Source organism: Daldinia loculata, assembly GCF_022478755.1.
Source record: "Daldinia loculata strain CBS 113971 unplaced genomic scaffold F4817scaffold_4, whole genome shotgun sequence".
Lineage (NCBI taxonomy): Eukaryota > Fungi > Ascomycota > Sordariomycetes > Xylariales > Hypoxylaceae > Daldinia > Daldinia loculata.
In genome coordinates, this window is record NW_026054858.1 from 227,082 (window position 1) to 249,243 (window position 22,162).

The 22,162-nt window shown below is 46.7% G+C and overlaps 7 protein-coding genes across 7 annotated transcripts; 3 read left to right on the plus strand and 4 right to left on the minus strand.

The window, feature by feature from the left end:
* Positions 1 to 369: 369 nt before the first annotated feature.
* F4817DRAFT_325302 (glycoside hydrolase family 47 protein) lies at positions 370 to 2,674 on the minus strand. The gene is made up of 3 exons (XM_049301755.1): positions 2,156 to 2,674; positions 1,921 to 2,102; positions 370 to 1,868 (listed from the first exon to the last, which is right to left on the minus strand). Exons 1-3 carry the CDS (start codon positions 2,347 to 2,349, stop codon positions 679 to 681), a joined length of 1,566 nt encoding a protein of 521 aa, XP_049162888.1. The 5' UTR covers positions 2,350 to 2,674; the 3' UTR covers positions 370 to 678.
* A 1,362-nt stretch (positions 2,675 to 4,036) lies between these two features.
* Positions 4,037 to 5,928, minus strand: F4817DRAFT_325306 (restriction endonuclease type II-like protein). The gene has a single exon (XM_049301756.1). It carries the CDS (start codon positions 5,886 to 5,888, stop codon positions 4,671 to 4,673), a length of 1,218 nt encoding a protein of 405 aa, XP_049162889.1. The 5' UTR covers positions 5,889 to 5,928; the 3' UTR covers positions 4,037 to 4,670.
* Positions 5,929 to 5,962: 34 nt separating this feature from the next.
* F4817DRAFT_177768 (S-adenosyl-L-methionine-dependent methyltransferase) lies at positions 5,963 to 8,304 on the plus strand. The gene is made up of 3 exons (XM_049298300.1): positions 5,963 to 7,383; positions 7,434 to 7,737; positions 7,792 to 8,304. Exons 1-3 carry the CDS (start codon positions 6,329 to 6,331, stop codon positions 8,200 to 8,202), a joined length of 1,770 nt encoding a protein of 589 aa, XP_049162890.1. The 5' UTR covers positions 5,963 to 6,328; the 3' UTR covers positions 8,203 to 8,304.
* Positions 8,305 to 9,290: 986 nt separating this feature from the next.
* On the minus strand, positions 9,291 to 10,183 carry F4817DRAFT_311985 (uncharacterized protein; the record flags this gene model as incomplete). The annotated part of the gene is made up of 2 exons (XM_049300072.1): positions 9,291 to 10,063; positions 10,117 to 10,183. 2 exons carry the CDS (start codon positions 10,181 to 10,183, stop codon positions 9,291 to 9,293), a joined length of 840 nt encoding a protein of 279 aa, XP_049162891.1.
* A 1,628-nt stretch (positions 10,184 to 11,811) lies between these two features.
* F4817DRAFT_311986 (uncharacterized protein) lies at positions 11,812 to 12,149 on the plus strand (the record flags this gene model as incomplete). The annotated part of the gene is made up of 3 exons (XM_049300073.1): positions 11,812 to 11,824; positions 11,893 to 12,009; positions 12,103 to 12,149. 3 exons carry the CDS (start codon positions 11,812 to 11,814, stop codon positions 12,147 to 12,149), a joined length of 177 nt encoding a protein of 58 aa, XP_049162892.1.
* A 6,212-nt stretch (positions 12,150 to 18,361) lies between these two features.
* On the plus strand, positions 18,362 to 19,652 carry F4817DRAFT_177843 (uncharacterized protein). Its single transcript, XM_049298302.1, has 2 exons — positions 18,362 to 19,231; positions 19,281 to 19,652. Exons 1-2 carry the CDS (start codon positions 19,027 to 19,029, stop codon positions 19,562 to 19,564), a joined length of 489 nt encoding a protein of 162 aa, XP_049162893.1. The 5' UTR covers positions 18,362 to 19,026; the 3' UTR covers positions 19,565 to 19,652.
* F4817DRAFT_177834 (WD40 repeat-like protein) lies at positions 19,460 to 21,970 on the minus strand. Its single transcript, XM_049298301.1, has 4 exons — positions 21,797 to 21,970; positions 21,594 to 21,739; positions 21,388 to 21,536; positions 19,460 to 21,314 (listed from the first exon to the last, which is right to left on the minus strand). The coding sequence occupies exons 1-4, from the start codon at positions 21,871 to 21,873 to the stop codon at positions 19,740 to 19,742; spliced, it is 1,947 nt and encodes a 648-aa protein (XP_049162894.1). The 5' UTR covers positions 21,874 to 21,970; the 3' UTR covers positions 19,460 to 19,739.
* Positions 21,971 to 22,162: the final 192 nt, after the last annotated feature.

Here is a 22,162-nt window from a genome sequence, read left to right on the forward strand (position 1 = left end):
CTTTACTCGTCGAAGTCCCAACCATGCCGACAAGTTTACATCCTCCGTATCATGGCCACTCTCCATTACTGTATTTCGCATTCGCACCCTAAACCCGCTTCTTTCCATTTCTCTATTTTTAGAAGCGATCTGCCTAGGGGACAAGTCTTGCATCTAGGTATGTAGTACGTTACTCTATCGGAAGCTGGTCGGAATGTTGTTGTGAATAGCTCCGGGGGTACAGTACAGCCGTGTCTCGGCTTCTAGCATGAGACACGGAGAACAAATTAAATTAGTCTTAGCGACACATGCCAGACGGTACGACCAATAGTGCAGATACATTAGGGCACATGAGTTTCGACTTGATAATACGAGTAAATTAGCTGGGTTGTTTTCTGTGTCTCTATACATGATACTATAATTCAAACTTGAGAGCTGGTATGGCTGGTATCGATTCATCGCTATGGACTAAATAATACGGAGTCTAGTAACACGACGTCGAGAGGATATAGTATTCAGCCGCACAAGGCATTCAAAACTAGATGGTATAATGCCTAACAAATATACGCCTCGACAGTACTCCCAAATATATACAAACGAATTGATTAACCAACGCCGACCCAATGCAAGATTAATTAACCCCTGACTGCTACTCAAAAATGCACATGCTTCTTAGTCTGCTCACTTCTATATGCGAATCTAGATTGGTTGGCCCTTAACCAGGAAAGGGTGCGCCTCCGTGTTGAAAACCCACGTGTTGTCGTGACCAGCATTGACCTGCCACGCCGCGTCGTCGGCCTGGATCAAGTAGCTGTACTTCAGGACCTCGGCGAACCAGAAGCTCTCCTGGAAATCGTCGAATCCACCACCGCCTTCGACATTCACGTTCTGGATAGAGCTGTATCCCACACCCGCGCTGCATGTCTTATTGATGTTCTGGAACGCCTCCCAAGCCCAGTCCTGGTACTTGGTGTCTCCGGTCGCGCGGTACGCGTAGTAGAAGCTTTCGATGACCTCGGGCCGCAGCACGTAATCCCCGCCGCCGGATGGGATCCAGAAGCCAGCAGTCTCATAAAAGCTGGCGGAATCCTGCGGGGGCGGGCCGTTATTGCTAGCATTGGTTGCTACATTGCTGTCTTGCCAGTAGAAAACCTCCGGTCCAATACCGGTGACGGTCGCGAGGTAGGTTTCGTGACACGCATTCACAAGGTCGAGTCCGAATTTGGTGTACTTATCATTGTCGAGGGTCAAGCCACCGAGAATGAAGCTGCCTCCGTCGAAGCACGCAAGATGAGTTGACACGAAGTCAAGCTGGTCATATCCACTGTAGGCGGCAAGGAATGTCAAATCGGGGCGACTGGTCGGGTTAGATGCTAGATACTGGATGCTCGAGTCGACGGCGGCAATCCATCGGTCCTTGTAAACGCCGAAACGGTCTTGGTCGTAGACATACATCTTGATGAGATACTCGTAAAATGAATCCGTGCCGCCATTCCAGCCACCGCTGGAGTCTGCGAAGGTGCCATCGGAGATATTGACATCGGTTCCAATCAATCCAGGATACGGCTCGCCCACATCCGGATTGCGTACGTTGAGAAGGTAGTCCTCAGCGACCTGTGTTAACTTTGCGTATTTATCATCTCCCGTGATGTCGCTTAAGTGAGTCCACTCAAGTACCAAAGTTCCAATGGTGGCAATACCGTTAGTAGTATCACTACCGACGTGATACCCGTCTGAGCCGTAGATCAGTGTGTTTATGGGAACTCCGCTTGGGGTATCGAAAGTCACGCTGAGAATATCAGCTAGATTAATTGCTTGCTGAAGAATCTTGTCAACCGAAGCCTGGTCCTTTGCGTACTGTTTCAGAGGGCCACTCAGAAAATCGTATGCTAGTGTATAGTGAGCTAATGGTTATGTTAAGGGTGATCCTCGCTAGCTTACCTGAGAGGAGACCGCCTAAGTAGCGGATGGTAGTTTCAAATACAGAGACACTCTCCGAGCCGGGAGCAGTGGCGTTAAAGTTGATGGACTGGATATGGTCTACAATGGCGTTGATCACATCTCCGTTTTCCATTACGAGAGCTGTAGAGATGGCATCAACCGCGCTGGCTCCCCATCCATTTCTGTCATTTTAGTTAGTCTACGCTCAAAAAGCACCTTTAAGATATTCACATACCGATCATTTTGGTATGTCTTTGAGATAGGCCTCAAGGTATCGTTAGGGAACGCGTATTGGTAGTAGCCATCCCAAGAACGCTGGAACGCCGCCTTGACAGCATCAGCTCTTTCAGGATGAGACACGTATGAAGGCTGGGCTATAGCATAAGAGGCACTGCCTAGAAAGGCGAGAGCCTGTTTAGTGTTCACCATAGTCGTGTGATATGCGATAACACGAGAGAATGAGCCTGCGGACTGAACCAAGGGGGCTTAAACGGCTGACAGTAGGAATGAAGAAAGGAGATAAGAAGAGGAAACAGGTCCGAGTCTTATACTAAGTCTGAGCGTTACGGTATGTGAACTACTTAGACATGGGGCCTCGGGGTTGTAGCAATTTGCTACAGAAGGCAAATATCTGTCACCTGCATAAGCCATATCTACTAGCTAAATCAGCAGCCAGAGGGACCAAAAGCTTGGACGGAAGATAATTCATAATTCGACTGCAATAACAGGGGTATCATGCCTGTAGATTATGCCTGTAAGTATGTGTATGTATATGTGTGTGTGTGTGTGTGTGTGTGTGTGTGTGTGTGTGTGGATGTGAGGGTATGTAGCTTGGTATCTTAAACCAACACTGCGACCAGCCAACCTTGGCTTGTAGTCTTATCAATATGTATCAATATGGGTTGAGCAGTGTCTTTGCGGCTCGCAAGTTTATTGGGGACGGGGATCAAATCTCTAGTGCCGTCCGACAAGACAGGGAGGTTAAGCAAGCTCGGTATGCAAGCTAAGGGTCTCTGCAATGCAACTTTGATGATCACAGACTGTAAGCACGAGGATCCCAGGTCTCACTCAAAATGGGCCATGGGGCACAGATTGAACATCACGAATATGTTACCCCGAATAGCTCATATGATAGAGCGCTTAGACAGTGCCCTAATCAGGACTAGAAGTCCGTCCGGCGAGGAAGGGAGAAACGTTACCAGTTAAAATCCCAGGTCGATAACCACTTACTAGTACCGTAATGATATTCTAGGCAATACATAGTCGAGATGGCGGATACTTGATAATTAAGAAAATGTATGACCTTCCGAAAGGGGCAACGGATCTGCAGGTCCAAGAGATGTCGCCTAAGAAGCATGATTAGGGAAGAGGATAACGGGCCGTAAACAATATGGCAAAGCGGTGGAGATTCCAGGTTCGATGTCTTGTGACCAAGACACAAGCAAAATCCGCTTGATGGATTGTCAAGGCAAGGTTGGACGGGAAATATCATATTGCATTTTGTGATGGGGGTTTTTTTTTGTTGTCTTAGACTAGGAATTTATGCTGAGGAACCTGTGCTAGGAATGTGTATAGGCGGAAGATTAAATTAAGATTTTTAACTATGTCTGTGCTATGAGGTCAGCGCATGTTTCCTGCAATTAAATAGGGCATAGGCGGAGGCGTCTAGGGTCTTAGGGCACTAGATTAGTGTTTGATGTTGGTAAGTTGGCGGCATCTGTGGCCTTCTTTGGGATCCAACGTTACTGGACGAGTGCTTAGCTCCTCCCTAACCCCAACTATTTAATTAAGCTCCGGTACCTTACCCCAAAACTAAAGACTATCGGCATTTCATAGGCAAAGTTTGGTCGAGGTAAGAATTAACTCATCTCTTATCTAAGCTGACGTGCGGGGAACCCATGTAAAAGGGAAAAAAGGGGGTACAAACCGCCGAAATTAAAGATTCGGATTCTCGCAGGTACCGATCGATGATGGGCTCGCCCCCATATATATGCCCATACATGGCCGCATTTCATCGTGGAACTCTAGCTGCGCGCGGTTGTTGTACATTAGGCACATACCTTAGGTACTATGCACAAGTCAAACGAAGAGCACACGACGTATCGTATATGCACTATTAGAGGTGAGCCAACATATGTCTAGATATATTATAGTTTTGATGCAGGGCCTTTTCTGATCCGATTCGTGGTTGACTTGACGTGTTACTCGTGATAATTTAACCCTGGATCTGCCGCTGCGAGGGGCTATTCCACGACGCCATATTTTTTAAATCCCGATAAGGAATATCTAGCATATTTCCGGAGAATATCCAAGGGATCTTTGAGAAATTGTCCGCGGAATCTACCTAGGTACCTCTATGCATATGTGCATAATTCCCATAATTCCTACGAGGATCTCCCAAGCTAAAGACAAACCTGAATTACATACCTACAGCTAGACCGCCTCGACCAAGATTCCCTGGGGAAATCCGCCAAGCAGACCCCCACTAGCGCCTTGCGTTATTAGTGTATATAGCTCCGGACTTCAAGGTGATTGGTTACACTAGAAGATATATGACCTGACCGAGATCATATGGGAATATGCATCGTGAACCACATGCTTCTTCCTTACTGTGATACCTTCTCATGAACGCCATAGTTTTCTGCTAGGCTATTCAAGTCGTACCTTCGCATCTAAGAGGTAGCACTGCTCGGGACGCTCCGAGTGTTAGGCCTAGCCTACCTAAACTAGGCAGGTATCATCATCGTACCTTATCCCTTATCCCTGAGCTTTGCGAGTGCCGCGGCTATTCCATCGCTCAGTTTGTCTTCCTCGCGTGCTTTTGAAGTCGAGCTGGACGGCTGTTCCTGCACCATTGTCTTCTTGGATTCTTCAATGGCCGCCGCCAGCATTGCTTCCTCATCATACTCATCTATAGCAGCATCTCGACTTTGGTGGTCCTGCTTAGGCTCCGAGGGTGGTTCACCTTGTGGTTCTGTAGTAGCACTGCTTCGAGACAGATTTGCTGGTACACGAGGCATGTCTCTCAGTGGCACTCGGCTCAACGGAATAGCTTTGTCGGCAGCGCTATTGCTCTCGTCAACAAGGCGTCTCTTTGCTGCGTGTTGAACTCGGAACGGCTCTTCCACAACGCTACACCATCTCTTGACTTTCTTCTCTCCCCAGCCGCCAATAACGGCAACCTGCTCGGGATCGGCATTGATTGCGTTCTTCAAACTACCAAATGCGCTGACAAGAGAAATAGCATCGGCTTTGTTGATTCCTCTAGGCACCGTGACGAACTCGACAAGCTTCTCGGCGTAACTCGTAGCTTGCTGCCCCTTAATAGCGCCAAAACTCGCGTGCTCGTAGGATTTGTATAATTCGAGGTATCTCGCGGCCTCGGCAGCGGACCAGCAAAGAATGATGGTGACGTTGTTGATTAATGAGGTCTTAGAGAGCTCGCGCAAGGAATCTTCGTGATTGGGTATATCGACCATAGTTAAGAGGATGCGCAGATTGTATTTTCCCTGTAGATTACGAATTCGGGTATAAATGTATTCGGGATGTAACCGATGATACTTGAGGCTTAGAAACAGGGCACATGTTGTTAACCCTAGCCCATAATCAGCTGGAATATCACTGTACTCCCATGCCACGGAACGTAGGGATGCTAGTACGGGGTTCCCTTTTTGGCGCGGGGATACTAGAATTGAAGAACCGGATGAGCGCTGTGGGAGAGCTTGAGGTGTCGGTTGGACAATCTTAGGCGCGGATGAGTTAGAAATCGGTGGTGGTTTGTCTAAACGTTGAGGCGTCGGCTGCTGTATCCTCTGGGGAGTTGGCTGTTGGATTCTTTGAGGAGCGGGTTGCTGAACACGGTTCGTGGTAGGTTGGGATAGGGCTTGACTAGAGTTACTTCCAGCAGTAGAGGAGGCCAAAGCAGATAAAAAATCTGCGTCGGCACCGAAGTCATCATCGTCGTCCATTTTCGCAATATTTATTTAAGAGGAAACTATCTTTCTGTCCTACTCCAACAATTAACGAATAAGATATGCAGGCACCTGAAGTCATCGACCTAGACCGAATATGCCTTAGCGCCCGTCAGATCTGGGGCCATCCGGTCAAACTAGCCACAATTATGTACCCAGACAACCAGATATGTACCTACACTGCCACAGATCCACCGAAAATGGCGTGTAAAGAACTCCGTCTTATTGAATTATCAAGACATCTGTTCACTTCGATCCTCTTAGCCTATAAAACACTACAACACCATACAAGAAGTACGATAGAGGATATGAGAGCTCTAACAGCAGGCTGTTAAGAGCCACGATTCCAATTCTTCATTCATTTTATAGCTAGTATCGTTCTGCATGTTTACATATTAACTAGCGAATTTAGCTGATTTTCATTTATTCTTCTCATTATGCCTCCACGAAAACAGACCCCGAAAAAGGGGGCGTCCCAAACGGGAGGTGGAGGACCAAAGAAACCTGCGGAGACCAAGGAAGAGTTCGAAGAAGAGCTTAAGGTATTAGCTGGTCAAGCCAAGGAGGAGAGTTGGATCAATTGGGCTATCGAGCAGGCTGTTGTTTATGTAAAGGCTGCAGCCCTCATCATACTCATGGCCGTCTACGCCAATGTCTCCCAGCTGACGCTATCGCCTGTCTACGGCCAAATCGCCGCGACTAGACTACATCAGAGAGTAGTATGGTCGGCTTTGTTTGTAGGATGGGGGGTTAACGTTGTTCTGAGACGCTCCTTGCCTTTCAAAACGATTGCTCTACTACCCCTAGTAGCCGCATATGTCCCTATGGCCCAGTTTTTCCTCTTCCAGGCCAGTGAGACCTTCGGTGCGGAGCTGGGACCAGCTATCACTGAGGCTCTTACGTTATTCCCTCTCGCTGTAGTTAGTACGGCGTGTATAGCAGACGTCCTCGAAAACGCTGATCTGAGCATCTTGCCGAAATCCATTGCCGGCTCCGCGCCAGGTCTAGGCTCCTATGCATTCTTCAAGTTTGTTGAAAAGGAAACGCTGCAGCAACTGTTTGAACAGATTGGCAAGTCGCTGCCGCAGACGCGTATTGGTTTGGAATTGGTGCTAGCTACGACTTATAGCATCATGGCCCGGTCGAAGCTCCTCGTCTGGGCCATCCCGGCAATCCTACATGCTGGTTTTTACAATACGCATCTCATGACCCCGATGGCCACTAGCTCTCTAAACGCAACCCTACAGGCTAGTGGGTGGTCATTAGTTGATCGATGGGAGTCTAACACTGGGTATATCTCAGTCCTGAACAATCATAAGGACGGATTCCGAGCAATGAGGTGTGACCACAGTCTACTCGGCGGCGAGTGGACCAAGTTTGGGCGGAAAATAGTTGCAGAACCCATCTACAGTGTTTTTACTCAACTTGAAGCAGTGCGTCTGATTCCAACCCCAAATAAAGCACCTGACAATGAAGCAAAAGCTCTAAATATGTAAGTATCCCTTTTTATGAATATTTTCATAGCCACTAATGACATCTTAGTGGTCTTGGTATCGGAACTACACCATCAGCCTTGATAGCTCATGGCATAGATACGACCATTGTCGAGATCGATCCCGTGGTATATGATTTTGCCAAGAAATACTTCGGTCTACCCCTGAATCATACAGCCGTGATTCAAGACGCAATCTCCTGGAGCCAGTCTAACAAGGATACCCTCCACGAATATTACGACTATATTATTCATGACGTCTTCACGGGTGGCGCAGAGCCAATACCTTTATTTACCTACGAATTCTTATCAGGCTTAAGGCACATGCTAAAGCCTAATGGTGTAATAGCTATTGTAAGTCTTCTTGAGTACATGCATATCTAATACCATTAAAACTAATGATTTTAGAACTATGCTGGTGATTTCACTCTACCCCCACTTGGCATTGTCATGAATACGATTAGGGAAGTCTTCCCCTCATGCCGTATCTTCAGAGAAAGCGAGGCGCCTTCTGCAGAGGCGGTTGAAGAGGCGGGCCGCGATTTTGACAATGTCATCGTCTTTTGTACCAAAACAGGAGAGAAAGTCACGTTCCGAAAACCCACAGAAGCCGACTACCTCGGTAGTCTGGCCAGGAGGGCGTACCTCTTGCCCAAGCACGAGGTGAACGAATCGGCCTTCTTGGCTGCTGCCGCGGACGCGGGGATCCTTAGGGTGAACGAGACCGAGAAGCTAGAGAAGTGGCACGATCAGGGCGCTCTGGGCCATTGGGCTGTAATGCGGACCGTGATACCGAGCTATATCTGGCAGAATTGGTGAGCGCGGTAACGCTACTACGAGTATTTCATGCACTTGCCTATGATAAACAGGTACCTATATAGTGTATATTCGAATAATCTAGTCCGTGAAAATGGCGTATGGGCATTTTTAATCCAGGATGTGTATTTTCTATCATGAAGTCAAATATGCCCCCTTTTCTCCGATGGGAACTAAGGCTGGATCATGCCGAGAGAACTAAAGGTGTCATGGGATACTTTGGGTCTGGTCGTTCATTAGTACAGGAGAATCTTCGGAAAGGTATATAGCTTCAGTTTGTGAGGTTTGGTCCTTCTCTTGCGGTGACCCTAACGTTAGATCTGCTTCCATGGGTGGCTGGCATATCCCTAGGTCACAAATATCTAATTCCGTAGGAGGGGCAGTGGCATGCTGTTGATTAGAACAGGCCATGCTTTCTTCGGTGTAAGAGCGTAATATCAATAGGAGTCTGTTTACGGACGCCGTTGGCTCCTGTCAGGGTATAAGTGGGTTAGGGGTAGCTACAGTAGTCTATCTACTATATAAGACGCGCGCAGCGCCCTCGTAAGAGGATAGAAGGCCAGGCGTTACTAGTTCAATACTATCTGTGCTGACATCCACTCTGTGTATGACAACCATCAAAGGGTATCTCTGACATTTCTACTCAAAACAAAATCAGTATATGAGCTGTATGAGTGATTTTATTAGCTAACCGAACTTCATGCGTGAAGGGGGAAGTTTGACTTATATGTACGGTCTTGCGAAGATGCCTCGCGGAAGGTCGTAGGGATGAAGAGTCGAAAATATACCGGGGTACCTAAGGTTAAATACTTGCGATTCTACCTACGTTGGTTTCTGCTTCAACACAAATGAGCGACTATATACCTACCTATATAGGTACTCATCAATATGAAATATCGAATATATTAAAACGTGCGCTATCTCGTTATTAATATAAGAAAATTGTAATCGTTAAAGACAGAGGTAGTAATTTAACAGCAATGGAACTAATACTGTATAAAGCCGGCTAGTTTCAACTTCGAGATTCTTTCATGACAATAATAAGCACAATGCTTAACAATTAGGGGAAAGCGCCCCGGGCCAGAGCAAAATCAGTCATCATCATCATGATGTTTCGGCTTCGCAGCCATTGGCTTCATAGCATCCTCAACAGCAAGCTCCTTCGCATACTGATTAGAATCCGTGATGAACTCTCGCAGGTACGACGGCACCTGCTCTACCCTATTATACGGCCCGGGGATCGGTTCTCCCAGAGTGTAATGCACGGGAATTACGCCTGTCCATACCTTATCTAGTAGCTCGCCGTTCTCCACATCTGCCTTTTCGTCGTTGGGCATGCCGGTCCTGAGCTTAGCGCTCCCGGCGGAGATCTTGACGCGTAGGATGCTGGTGCTCTGCATCTCGGCGGCGTTGGGCGGGACGCGAGTGTGACGGTAGCGATCGCGGACTACTGAGTTGGTGATGAGTTCCATGGCGTATTGCTTCTCCTCGAGATCAGTTACTAGCTTCGCGTGCCCGAACAGTGATGCCGAACGGTAGTTGTAACTGTGCGAGTTCGGAGTGAGCGCCAGGACCAGACCATCTACTTGGCTGGCGGCCACACATATTGGCAGTCCCTCTTCTTCCCCTGACGAGGCGCTGTCGTTGGTGGCGTTTCGCGACATGTTCATGAGCCGCGATGAAACGTAGCCGTGGAGATAGAGCTCGAGTACATCCCCCGTATCCGCGCTAGGCCGGTCAAACGAGCCCATCTGTCCTATCATAGGCAGGATCGTAGGAAAGGGGGAGTTAGGAACGGCGAAGGAGACATGGAGAATAGGACAGGCGTTCACTATCTGGTGGATGGTCTCTAGAGCATAGGTAGCTTGAGAGGTATTAGCAAACTACCTAGCTTTGGATGTTAGTTATGTGTATTACCTCGAGAGTCATATCGATTAACCTTGTTGTAAGGTTCTTTGGGATATTCAAGGCTGACAGAAGGCATTTTGAAAGGGTTGTTTGATGTTTGCTCTTGAACTTGTATCTTTAACTTGTCGAAACAGCCGAATATTGTGACTTATAGACAGTGAATTTCCGTTGTATATAACTGATAGTCTTGTGTCCCACTAACAATTCCGAAGGGTTATGCTTGAGTCTTGAGCCTACCTACCATTCTAGGTAATTTAATTCTTACACCGGATCCATCTTCTTAAGATACTCGTTCAAACCCCTAGCTGAGTTGAAAATAGACATACAGCATCGATACCAAGAACTAAGTATATGGCATGGACAAATAGGAAACACATTATTGGTTGACTTTTGACGTAGACGATAGCTATACCAGATCCGATCGGTAGGCATGACTTGGAGAAAATCGGCAGCTAAGTCCATTCCGGAAAGTCCATGCGATTGCTTAAGTTAGCAGGTTCATGAATCCCTATAATGTAGCTAGACCAAGCAGCCAAGTACATACAGGGCGCGTTGGACCAAACTTCTAGACTTCTATTAGTGAGTCAAAAAAAGGTGCTGGAGTGCGAAATCGCAAATTGGTTAAGCCCGGGATTTGATAAGATGCAAGATCCAATTGCCGCCGGCTGCAGTCCGTAAATGCCTTTTCCGCAGCGGGACCCTTATATCAAATGTGGCTTGAACATTCCGATAGTGGGGTAAGGTTCCGCACAGGTTCCAACTATGTACCTTACCGTCATAAGGGGGGTAGCAGTAGCCGCATATATACCGCTTATTAAATCATAGCCGCACTTATCCCACTCAATGCAAAAAGCGGCTCCCGATTCTTACGTTTAAAGAATTAAATGACTCAAATATTTAAGTGGTAATATTACCGCTTACGGTTTAAACGCGCTAAATATTTAGAACGCTAGGCTAAAATGAGCCGTATTAGCACGGCTTTAGCCAATGAGCGGCCGTTGCGCCGCTCGCATCTCTGCGCCGCTCCCATTTTGAGCGGCTCCCCCGTTTTAAGCGGTACGTACATGGTATTATTACATATATGTGACCGCACAGACCCCTTTATACCCCATAATTACAAATCTACACGCGTGCCCGTAATACGTAACGTAGTTTATTTGAAAAACACGTAACCTTCCAATTAAATCAATTAAATTTAAATTATTTACTAGAACCCGTAACCCGTAACCTGTAACCTGTGACCCGTAATCTTAACTGTAATGCATTTAAGTAGATTCCCATACAAAATGTATGGGAATATACCTTTTTACATATATGCACTTACCCGGAGCGGCTCAAAACGGGAGCGGCGCAAAAAGTGTGAGAAGCGCAGGAGCCGCTCATTGGCTGGAGCTGCTCACAGTGTGGGAGCCGCGCAGCACTTGTACCACTCAAAAAAAATTGATTGGCTCAAAACGCCGATGCGTATGAATTTGGTGAGCTTCATGTTTTTCCCTAACATTTGGGAGCGGCTCATACCTGGGAGCCGTATATATACCGTATATATACGGCTACTATTACCCCCCATCTGACGCTAAGGTAGCACTAGCACCAGCCACACGACCAAGCTAAGCTCCACCAAAATCTTCATCGCATTGAATTGTGACATCGTGAACAATCCTCCAACATACCCGTTAACCGCCCGACGGTCGCCAATCCTAGACAATGGCGAAGAAACGTACGTCAAAAAAAACCCCCCGACATAAGCTGTGGTTTAGCAATAGCATCCTGCTAACTCCGAAGTAGCGAAGACCCGTCTGCTCTCCGTGCGCCTTATATCCATGGCCATGACCGGTTTCTTCTACACATTCTCCCGCCCGCGAACGTCACGGCCCATGAGCATGCTGAAATACGACCCTATCGGTACGTTGAATACCCCGAATGCGAGACGAAAATAGGTGGAGAGCATCTATATTCAAGTCAAACTCATAGCTAACTTTCCGGTGTGTACCACAGTTCGGAAAAAGGTGCTCTTCCTCGAACAGAAGCGGAAAGGAAAATAAGCACCTAGAACTCAATTCCCGCCTCGATATACGAAACTTCCCTTCTCCACGATGAGTAGTGAAGCCTCGAATATCATGCGCCCACCATATAGAGCCGCAACCCTCCGGCCGCCTCAAAGACTCAGATGCGTAGAAGGATTGGTCTAAACAGACTCTTTGCGAACATCTCCAAGGGTTGTATGTATATATATCTGTACAGTACTGGAGCGAGAGCTATTATATTACCGCCTCTACAGATATTCACCGTACATTAGGCGGCGCATATCAAGGAAAGTAAAATATTCATTACTGCATTAAGCTTGACCACCGCCCTTCGAAAGACCAAATTAAAGCTCTGCTGTGAATATGCATACATCTTTACATTTTATCATTTTGGAGAGTATCTCAAGCAAAGCTTAGTGAGGATATAGATATTCTTCCCATCTTCCGGAATATGCGCCATTGTCAAAGTAAACCCCTCTAAGCGCTTTGGAAGCAAAATAGGATCTTGAGCTCGGTTCTGGTTCGCTGATGTCCATTGCAGTTTCTAATTGCAAAACTTACTACGGCCTTAGCCCTCTAGAACATCTTGCTCCCAAGCTTGGTCGTCTGTCGACTCTATTGTTTGGCAAGAAGCTGTAGTCGACTGGCTATCGGCCTCTCCCGTAGTACCAGATATAATGGATGACTGGCTGTGCGATAACCCCTGGCTAGGATCTTGCGAGCCATAGGTCACTAGTCCAGGGAGCTTCCTCCTTATTGGACCTCCGCGACGTGAGGGTGCACTTGAATCTAGCAATGCTCCCTTAGTCGGTTCTTTGTTTTCTAATGTCCGAGCTTGAAAGTAACCAGACATAGAACGGGATAACTTGACTCTTTCTGATATGTTAGAACCCTGGGCCTCGTGCTGTTTGTTTCTTGAAATTCGCTGCTTCTTCTCTGGAGGCTCATTAGCACTGCTGTCAGGGTGTGCCAAGTCGGAAATGATAGCATTGTGATTAATGTGCCCGCTGGGGCCAGCTTGGCTCGCTTCGACCTGTTCACTGTCCGTTTCTAGGATAGATCCAGCCACGGGCCGATTATATATGCTATGAGTAGTAAGAGGGGGCTTTGAACCACGTCTCGCTATCTTCCGCTTGAGGGGGAGCTGTGGTGCTACTGGCACATGGGTATTCGCTTCCAGTATGTTCCCTCCTCCTTCCGCTTCTCCTAAAGTATCATTGGTGATGACCTTCATAATCCCTCGCAGGGGTGTTGTGTGTCGTCTTGTACTCCTTTCTTGTTCAACAGACATTGGAGATACGCGATCATCCATAGTAACCGGAGACTTGACCATGACCTTTCGCTTAAGATCTTGAGACGCTTCTTGTGCATGAGACATGTTGCCCTGTAGATTGCTCGTCAATATAGAACTGTTTCCAGATTTTGTTGATCGGCTTTGGTCACGGGCACCTGCTTCTGCATCGATGACCTTCGCTTGGTGATACGCCAAAGTACCTGACACCTTTTTCTGAACTTCTAAAAGTTGCTTCAATTGGTCACTCATCTGAATTGCGTTAGGTTGGTCCCTTGCTAGTCGCCATAGTATATGTTTCATCTGATCAACTTCAACTCGACCACGCGACCATCCTTCGAGACTCCCTCGTAAAGCTTCCCGCTCATTCTCGGTTTCCTCCAGATCGGCAGTCATCTTCTTTATTGAGGTGGTTGCCGTCAAAACTTCGCCTCGTATTTGGCGTATGTCTCTATCAAGATTGACTCTGCTCATTTCTCCTTCTCGCCGTGATTTAGTTAGCTCTTCCTCAAGTTGTGCGCGAGCCACCTCTACTTCTTCAAGCTGCTTTTCTGTTGTTTGATGTTTCTCTGTAAGCTCCTTTGTCTTTTCGGTAACGGCCCGGGATACTTCTTGCTTGGATTGCTGCACATTAAGTTCAATTGCTTTTTGGTGCTTCTCGCGCTCAATTTGAATGTGCCTCTCCCTGTCTTGAGCGACGCGGGTTTGCTTTCTCAATTCTTCCTGAACTGCCTCGAGGTTTTTATTCGATTCGCTTACTTTTATTTCCTTCTCGCCTATTATTCCTTGGAGACGCTCAGTCTGCTCTGCCAGAGTCTTGACCTTCTCATTTGTAATTTGCTCATTGGCTGTAGCAATTGCTAACCGCCTCTCGAGCTCTTGACGCTCTCCCGTCTGCTCATTTATGCGGATGTATAGTTGGTTTAATTCATCTTGTAGGTCTTGAATCTGCTCGATGTGGCTATTGATAGCCATGTCAGAATCGTGTGCCCTCTCTTGCCATACTGCAACATCATTGAGTCCGGTCAATTTCTCGTAAATACCTTCGCATAGCAAACGAATTTCCCCAATACTTTCATTTAAGGTTTCTTGTTCCTCAAGTACAGAGTTATGGGTTAACGCGACAGAATCTTGGAATTCTGCGACAATCCTAATAGCTTGTTAGCACTATAGGTACTCTTCAGAATTGTTCAGACGCATACGCTGCAGCTATGCTACTATGAGCTTCTCTTAATTTCTCCATTACTACCATAGGGTCCACAGTTTTTGAGTTCGTCTGTTCCAGCGTCTTTAGAATCATGTTAAGCCTATGAAGTTAGTAAGATTCGACCCAAGTCGAATAACTAGGGAATCCTTACTTTTCTTCTTGTCTTTGAATGTGAGTCTCGGTATTCTCAACATGCTTCCGATCCTGTTTCATTTGGTCTAAAAACTCTTGATTCTGTGCCGATACTAACTGGAGCGAGTGCTCATTTAGTTTTTGAAACTGGGATAGCTGCTCGGTAAGATCCTGGCTATGCTGTTTTTCGCGTTCAAGTTCCATCTCACGATCTCTTAGCTCGCTTTTGAGAGACTTGATAGTCTTGCTCACTTATCGCACGTTAGTATCAGTGTTTTAGGAGGGATTATTTTACATACATTCGTCGACTTGTCCATTGGCATCTTTGACAATCCCAGCAACCTCTTGCCTAAACTCGGTTCTTAGGCGCTCAAGTGTCATAAACGCCTTATCTATGGATTCTTTTCGTGATTTCTCTTCCGCTTCGATGTCTGCAGTCGCCTTTTGGCAATTTTCCCTGCATTGTAAGAAGAGTCGTTGTTGTTCGCCGATTGCATCATTCAAACGAGTTCGGCAAGACTTCAGTTTATCCTCCAGTTTCTTGCGTATATCAGAAGATATCTTTATCTTGTTCTGAATGTCCTGGTTTTGAGTACGAAGGTTTTCAACTTCTGCCGACAAGTCATCGATTTTCTGATCACGACACGCGATTGTTTCCTGGCAATTCTCAATAACTAAATTTTGAGATGCAATATGGTCTTCGAGTAAAGACATTTTCTGCTCCCAACGATCTAGTAGTTTTTGATTGTAGGTAATGTTCGTGTTCCAAGATTTTGCGAATGCTTCTACGTTCATGTTATTCTGTTCGCGTGTGGGAGTGCGTCGCTTAGAATTGGCTCTAGGAGGAGCTCGTGGTTTCGCAGTATTCGATGCTTGAGAACACGATCTCACTGCGGAAACTACATCATATTCTGATGCCTCAAATGATATAGGTCGCGTAAGACCCTGGACTTTATTTCGCTTGTCTCGAAGATCCTTTATAGAACCACGTTTGGCTTCCTTGACACCAATATCTTTTGGGGGTTGATGATCACTCCGAGGTTGCTTGTGGATCCCCGAGCATTTCCTTGTCTTAGATGGAACCGCCCTATCTGGTGTGCTTCTTGGTTGCGCCGATTGGGGGTTGGCAGTAGGTGATAATGCCGCTTTTGCTCGTGGTAATACACTACGAGGGCTTATTTGCGCAAGAGCTTTTCGACGGGCATCCGAGATTGCCTTTGGGAACTGAGCTTTCGCTAGAGGAGAATAGTGAGATGCTTGCGTCTTCCTGCTGGAATGTGGCTGGCTAGTATTGTCTGGGAAAGGAAAGCCAACCGAGTCTTTAGTGGACGTTAAGCCTGACGAGTCGCCGACGGGCGGCTGGTCGTTACTGGGAGTACTCTTTGGGGCTTCTTGGGGGTATACTATCATGTCGACAATATCATCATCTTTATCGTTATCATAATGTTCTCCTATTCTATCTCTACCGCTTGTTGATGGCAGAGATTCCGCTGGCCTATCATGACTATTAAAGCCAGAAACCCCGGGACTTAGACCACCATGCGAGGCTCTATTGATCACGGGAGGAGGAGGAGGAGGGAGGGCTGGATTTCTTTGCTGTCCAACAGGGCCATGGGATATCATACGAGGAGGCGGCGCCTTTTGAAATTGGAATGCGGCCCCTATCTCCTCAGTTGTTTCCAGTACCGGACGGGTGAAGAAGCTCGCCTCTGTAGCCCGGGTAGGGAGAGCATCTTGGGATGACGCCTCTAATGGAGTACTTTTGGTTATGACATTGCTATTTGTGTCTTGTGAGTCCTCTAGTGGCTGAACGAGATCGGTCTGACTGGACATCGCTTGAGAACTAGGATCCGCATATCTATCCGACATTTGGCCTGGCACATCCGGCTCGTACTTGGGGGCCTCTCTTAACATTCTGAGCAATGGGTCTTTAACACTCAATTAAATGATTAAAGGCGAAATATCAGTAGCATAGTAAGTCGTTTTTTCCTAGTGTAAGGAACGAGGACGATTATTACACCGAAAGATTTAGACCATTCAGTGGTTCAAAGAATGATGGACGATGTGAGCAGAAGATAGAAGTGGATAAATTTGCAATCAAACTAATATTTTGAATTTTTGATAGTATGGTAGGGTTGAGGAAGTAGCACTCCGTAAGTGGCCCTCAACTCCTGGAGTTGCCTTTTTGTGTAACTGCCTTAAACATATACGGTCGATTTTGCTAGTCTCCAATGACTAATGTGACTGCCCTGATAATATTTATGGATAGAAGGAGTATGCTTATAATTCTACCGCTATAGGGATCTAGGTACTATAAATGCCTTATATGAAAGAGGTTATGTAAGTAGTCCGGGAAACCAATGCGGTATAACACAGAACTACATGTACCTGACTTACATGCAGTGATCTAAGGATTCATAGATGAAATGATATCACCATATTTTCCAAGAAGAATGTTATAAGTAAAGCTTGCATATGAAATATAAAATTGGATAGACAACCCATATATACCTCCATATAGTTTCGAAGACTGGCGAATTCCTGGTTGGTTCACTGCAAGGAACTCCGACGAGACATCTAATTATTCTCGGTACTCTTAGTATGGATATAAAAAGATATGATTAAATCTAATAGAAAGGCTAGCATATAGGTAACGGTGGTGTGTCAAATTGCGGTACCTATAGAAGCGTGACTCTATTTTCGTTCAAGAACATGCCGAATTAGAATAGGACTAACTGACGTAAGTCTATGATGGATTGGTAAAATAAAGCTATTCTATACTGCTATATTGTGACTAATCACCGGTGCAGATGGCTGCATCTCCAGCAGCAGTGTAACAGCAACATCGCGAAATTTGTTGCTATAGATAGCAGGGCGTAGCACGCCGTCGGTATCTCTGGGATCCGGATAGGGAACATACGATTCGGGTGCCATTTAATAAACGCAGACCAATATATTGCCTTGTCTCAGTTACCGATTTCTACAAGATGAAGTCTATCTACCATCTGGAAAGCTGATCTAGACGCAATCAGACGCGTCTTTGAGACGACATGAGTGAGTTGGCGCCTGATATCGCAAACGCATTATTAAGTACGCGCTTTTATAGGCAAGCGATGAGTAGGTAATTCTAAATTAGGTTTGATGGGAGGTGGCTGATGGGAAATTCCTGCGATCAGAAACGTCCAAGTTCTCGTCTAGCGAGTCGATGAAGGCCTTGATGGAATACACCAAGGTCACACTAAACAACAACGGTTACAGTATGCTTGACTGGTAGATCTTCTTATGAACCAAACGGGCGTAGCTATAGCGAAGTCATTATGCCGATTGTATTAGGTAGGGGGTTTACTGTATTCTATCTTGGTTGTAAATGAAGGAATTTTGGAGTCTATCATGGACTTCGAAGCGTAGGCGTATGCGCAATTGAAGGCCGGCATTTAGCGTTTATGACGTGCTGTTTTAAGATAAGAGGTACCTACCTATATTAGGTACTTAGCATCCTCCGAAATTGTCATAATAATTGAGAGAGCACGGAGATACGGTCGAACTAGATAACTACCTTGAGCAAATGACTGTTCTACTAGAAACTTTTCCGTGATAAGAATTTCTCCAGCAAATTACAAGCAAACCACGAGGAACGAGCCTGGGCGACAAATGTGACAAGATGCAGCGTTTGGAGGCCACAAGAAACGGTACCTCCTAACATCCCTGTTAACATATGCTGATTGGTCAAACAGCCAGGGGTCAAGTCCCAAAGCGCCCTTTGTTAAGCGCTTGCTATATTTCAACTACCAATAACAATTCGATTCCATCTAAATAAAAGATATCTTATTGCTTAACTCCTGCGTCTGAGTTGGTGGCACCCAATGAGGACTATGGAAAAGTGCCGGGACCCCTGAGGTCTCAACTGCCAGCGGTGCATTAAGTCTCTACATAGAAGAGCTAGAGACAGTACCTAGGTTCCTATCAACACCCACCATGCATAATCCCGTCACATCATTAGGATGCTTTTACAGAATGGTTTCTCTAAGCGCCTCAACTAACCATCCCCACCAGGACGAGTTGCTCGTTCATAAGTATCAAGAGCCCCGATGTGGCGTGATACAAATCCTGGTTCTCTTCCTACCTTCAATATCGTCCCGTATGACTGGATGAGATTTGCTCAAAATCTGTAGCGGCCGCCTTACGTCGTCCCACGTCGTTCTACAAAGAACCAGAGTGCCGGCTCTCACTTATATTCCTTTCTTTTTCGCTAGTGCAAGCTCACCATGGCGACCTCTACTTCAGACCCATTCCCGCTGGCGACGGATGAACCTTATAACGAAGGCGACAGTGGACCGGGCTCGATCAGTTCCGGCGGCAGCATTGACGATTCTGCAGGGGCAGCTGGAAGCAGTCCTGGCGTTATTCAGATTTCCCATGGTGCGATAGTTGCAATAATAGTTGTCGTTGCCGTTGTTTGTGTACTTGGCAGTGAGTTCTTCCGCATAACGGCTGGTTTCAATGAGCTAACACGACGTAGTCTCTACAGCGGTGCTCTTTTACCTGGCCAAGAAGAGGGAATGGAAGGTTAGGGAGAGCATTCGTCGTTCGGCAAGGAAGGTAGTCACTGCTCTCACACCCCGTCGATCGGAATTCCCAAGGTCGGTTAAGGAATCCTCCGGTAACTCATCTCGAGGTCGTCTTCGCTTGGATGATGTACCACCAACACCTAAATTGCGGCCCGAAGATGTTGAGAAGGGCCTTGCCCAGTCAACTACTAGAGTGGATTCGGAGAAGAGAGGCAAGAAGTGGACGAGGAAGTAAACAATCGCGCGGTGCGAACTATTTCGGATAGGTCATGGTTACTTGGAAGAAGACTTGGGCGTCGGGTCGGTCATGGTATTTAAATGGCCTCACTTATAATTGGAGAATGGAGTCCAGGAAAGGGAGCCAACTGCCTATTAAATTTGTATCAATATCGCTAGTATATCGCTGGGTATCAAAGCCGCCTGAAGACGTTAGTACTAGCACTTCGTCGTGGGTCAGTTCGTCTATCTTTTGGTTGAGCTTTCGGAGCTTCATCGTTCTTCTTCCTTCTAGAGCCCGGCACGAATGTGACTTGTCTCTCTCCAACTACGTCGCCATTTCGGGTTTTGTTGACCCTGCCTGACTTCTGAGCTCTCGAGCCTAGAGAGGCGTCCTTTGACAAGTGGCTGCTCTCCCGATTAGACGAACTAACTCGCATGACCATCCCCTTCTGCGTAGTCCTTTTAAGTGACATCTCATCATCACTCTCGCTAGTGCTGCTAAGGTCTTCGCTCTCGTCTGAGAACTTCGGACCGGGGACCGTACTTTTTACACCTGTCTCCGGATCGACCTTCGTGCTGGGATTTAGGACCTGGAACTCGCGGCTGTTTTCATCAATCTTGAATTCTTCGTCTTCGAATAGACGAGTGAATCGTTCATCTCCTAGCACACCAGCATTCGTATCGACATGTGCCCTCCTTTCCTGTCGCTTGAGTAACTTATCAACCAATTTTTGATTGACCTTAACCTTCTTATTTCCACGGATTCGGCTAGCGCGCTCCTTTTCAACCTTCTCCTTAATGCGTTTTGCACGTTCCTCTTCCATAGCGTAAGGGTTGGCGATTAACCGAGCTTGGTCGTACAGCTTCGAAGCGACGAAGTAACCGTGCATATAAGGGCGCAGCAAGTTCGTCTTGCCAATCAAGTGAGCGAGGCTTAGAGATTTCAATTCCGGCAATGTCAGGAACTTGAAGTTGTCGTATTGATCAGTGCTGACCTCCTCAGCCATCTCTTCGACCATGTTATCGAGGAACGAACACCACCGCGGCGCAGACCCCAGTTGTGGGATGAAGAAACTATGAAGGGGTTTACCCTCGTTGGCCGTAAGGATCATTCCTGTATTCTTGCACCATGTGACGAAATTGATATCGACTAATGGTTCAACAGAGGTCCAAGTCTCACCGTCAAGCTCGTCCCAAATCTTGATCATCTGTTTATCGGCGGATAAGACTTTCTTCTCTTGAGAGGACGTAGTCATGTGGATAAGACTTTTGATCGGAAATCCTGGACCGTGGTCCTTTTGTAACAGCGGTTTCGGACTTCGAAGATCAAAAAGTTTAATAAGCCCACTTGATGTGCCCGTCGCTAACGAAAGACCCGACGGGTTAAAGTCGAGGGCTGTTATTTCACCCTCCTGGCCGCCAAGGATAGCAACTCGCGACTTGGATCGCGAGTCCCAGAATTCAACGGAGCCAACAGATGTGCCAAATGCTAATAGGTTGTGGCTGTTCTCGGCAACTGCTGCTGTATTGACACTGCCGACGCCGATGCTTCCCTGTAAGCCGCCTTCTACGCCGTCGTCGGATCCAACATCGATCTGATATGATTTCATGAATCTCCCAACCTCAAGGTTCATTCGAAAGACTTCACCATTACCATCGGGATCTAAGCCGACTGAGGGAACCAACGCTTCGGTAGCATGCCGATCGTAAACAAGGTCTCTTCCGTACCTAGGCAGGCGTAACTCGTAGTGACAACCAGCGGGCGTCTATCGTACATATGTTAACATATTCCGCTCGCACTTAAAGCACCACTTCCTCTCAAAATCTTTTAATGCTTACATGGAACTCAAGTTTTCGGTCGCTCTGTAAATGTAGGGATTTCGTGTAATCGCTCGAGAGTAGAAGGAACGTCGTATTGAGAGACTTTGTATGCCTCGAATATGATAGGGAGAGATGAGGTAGGTAGTGAACATGGAATTGTGGTTTGTCTGCTAGACATTAATATGTTGTCTAAGGATCTTTTATAGGGCATTATTGCGACGTACATGTTCCAGTGGACATAATCCAATCATTGTCCTCTGAAACTCTAACACACTGGCTGGCTTCCTCAAACTCAAAGTCTTGAAGTAGTTCAATTCGATTTTGATACTCGGGGTCCGATTTCAAGCTGCGTTTCCGGCGACGTGCGAGCCTGCGTAGATCTAGTTAGTATCAACGTTCTCGTCGGGGAAGATACTAATTATCTTACCAGTCTGGTAAAGGCCGCGCAGTGTTAGCACCAGCTATTGTGTATACCGACACATCTCCTTGGTTGGTGACCTTCATGGCGACACAATTCACAATTGTTGCCGACAGAAGTTTTACGGTGATGGGGAGGAAAGAAATAACACGCGACAAGGCAATGGGTAGAAAAAGAAAGTAGAGGGGCGATAAGAAGAATTTCAGTGGAGATTACGATTCGATAAGGTACATGTAGTTCTAATCCGTACCTAAGGTTAGTTCTTTGCATAACGCGAGATCCACCATCTATTGCGCCCGGTAGGTGATTGGCCCTAGCCACAATAATGGATCAAGGTACTTTAGGTAAGATCCACAGCTGCCCGCGTGCCAGCCT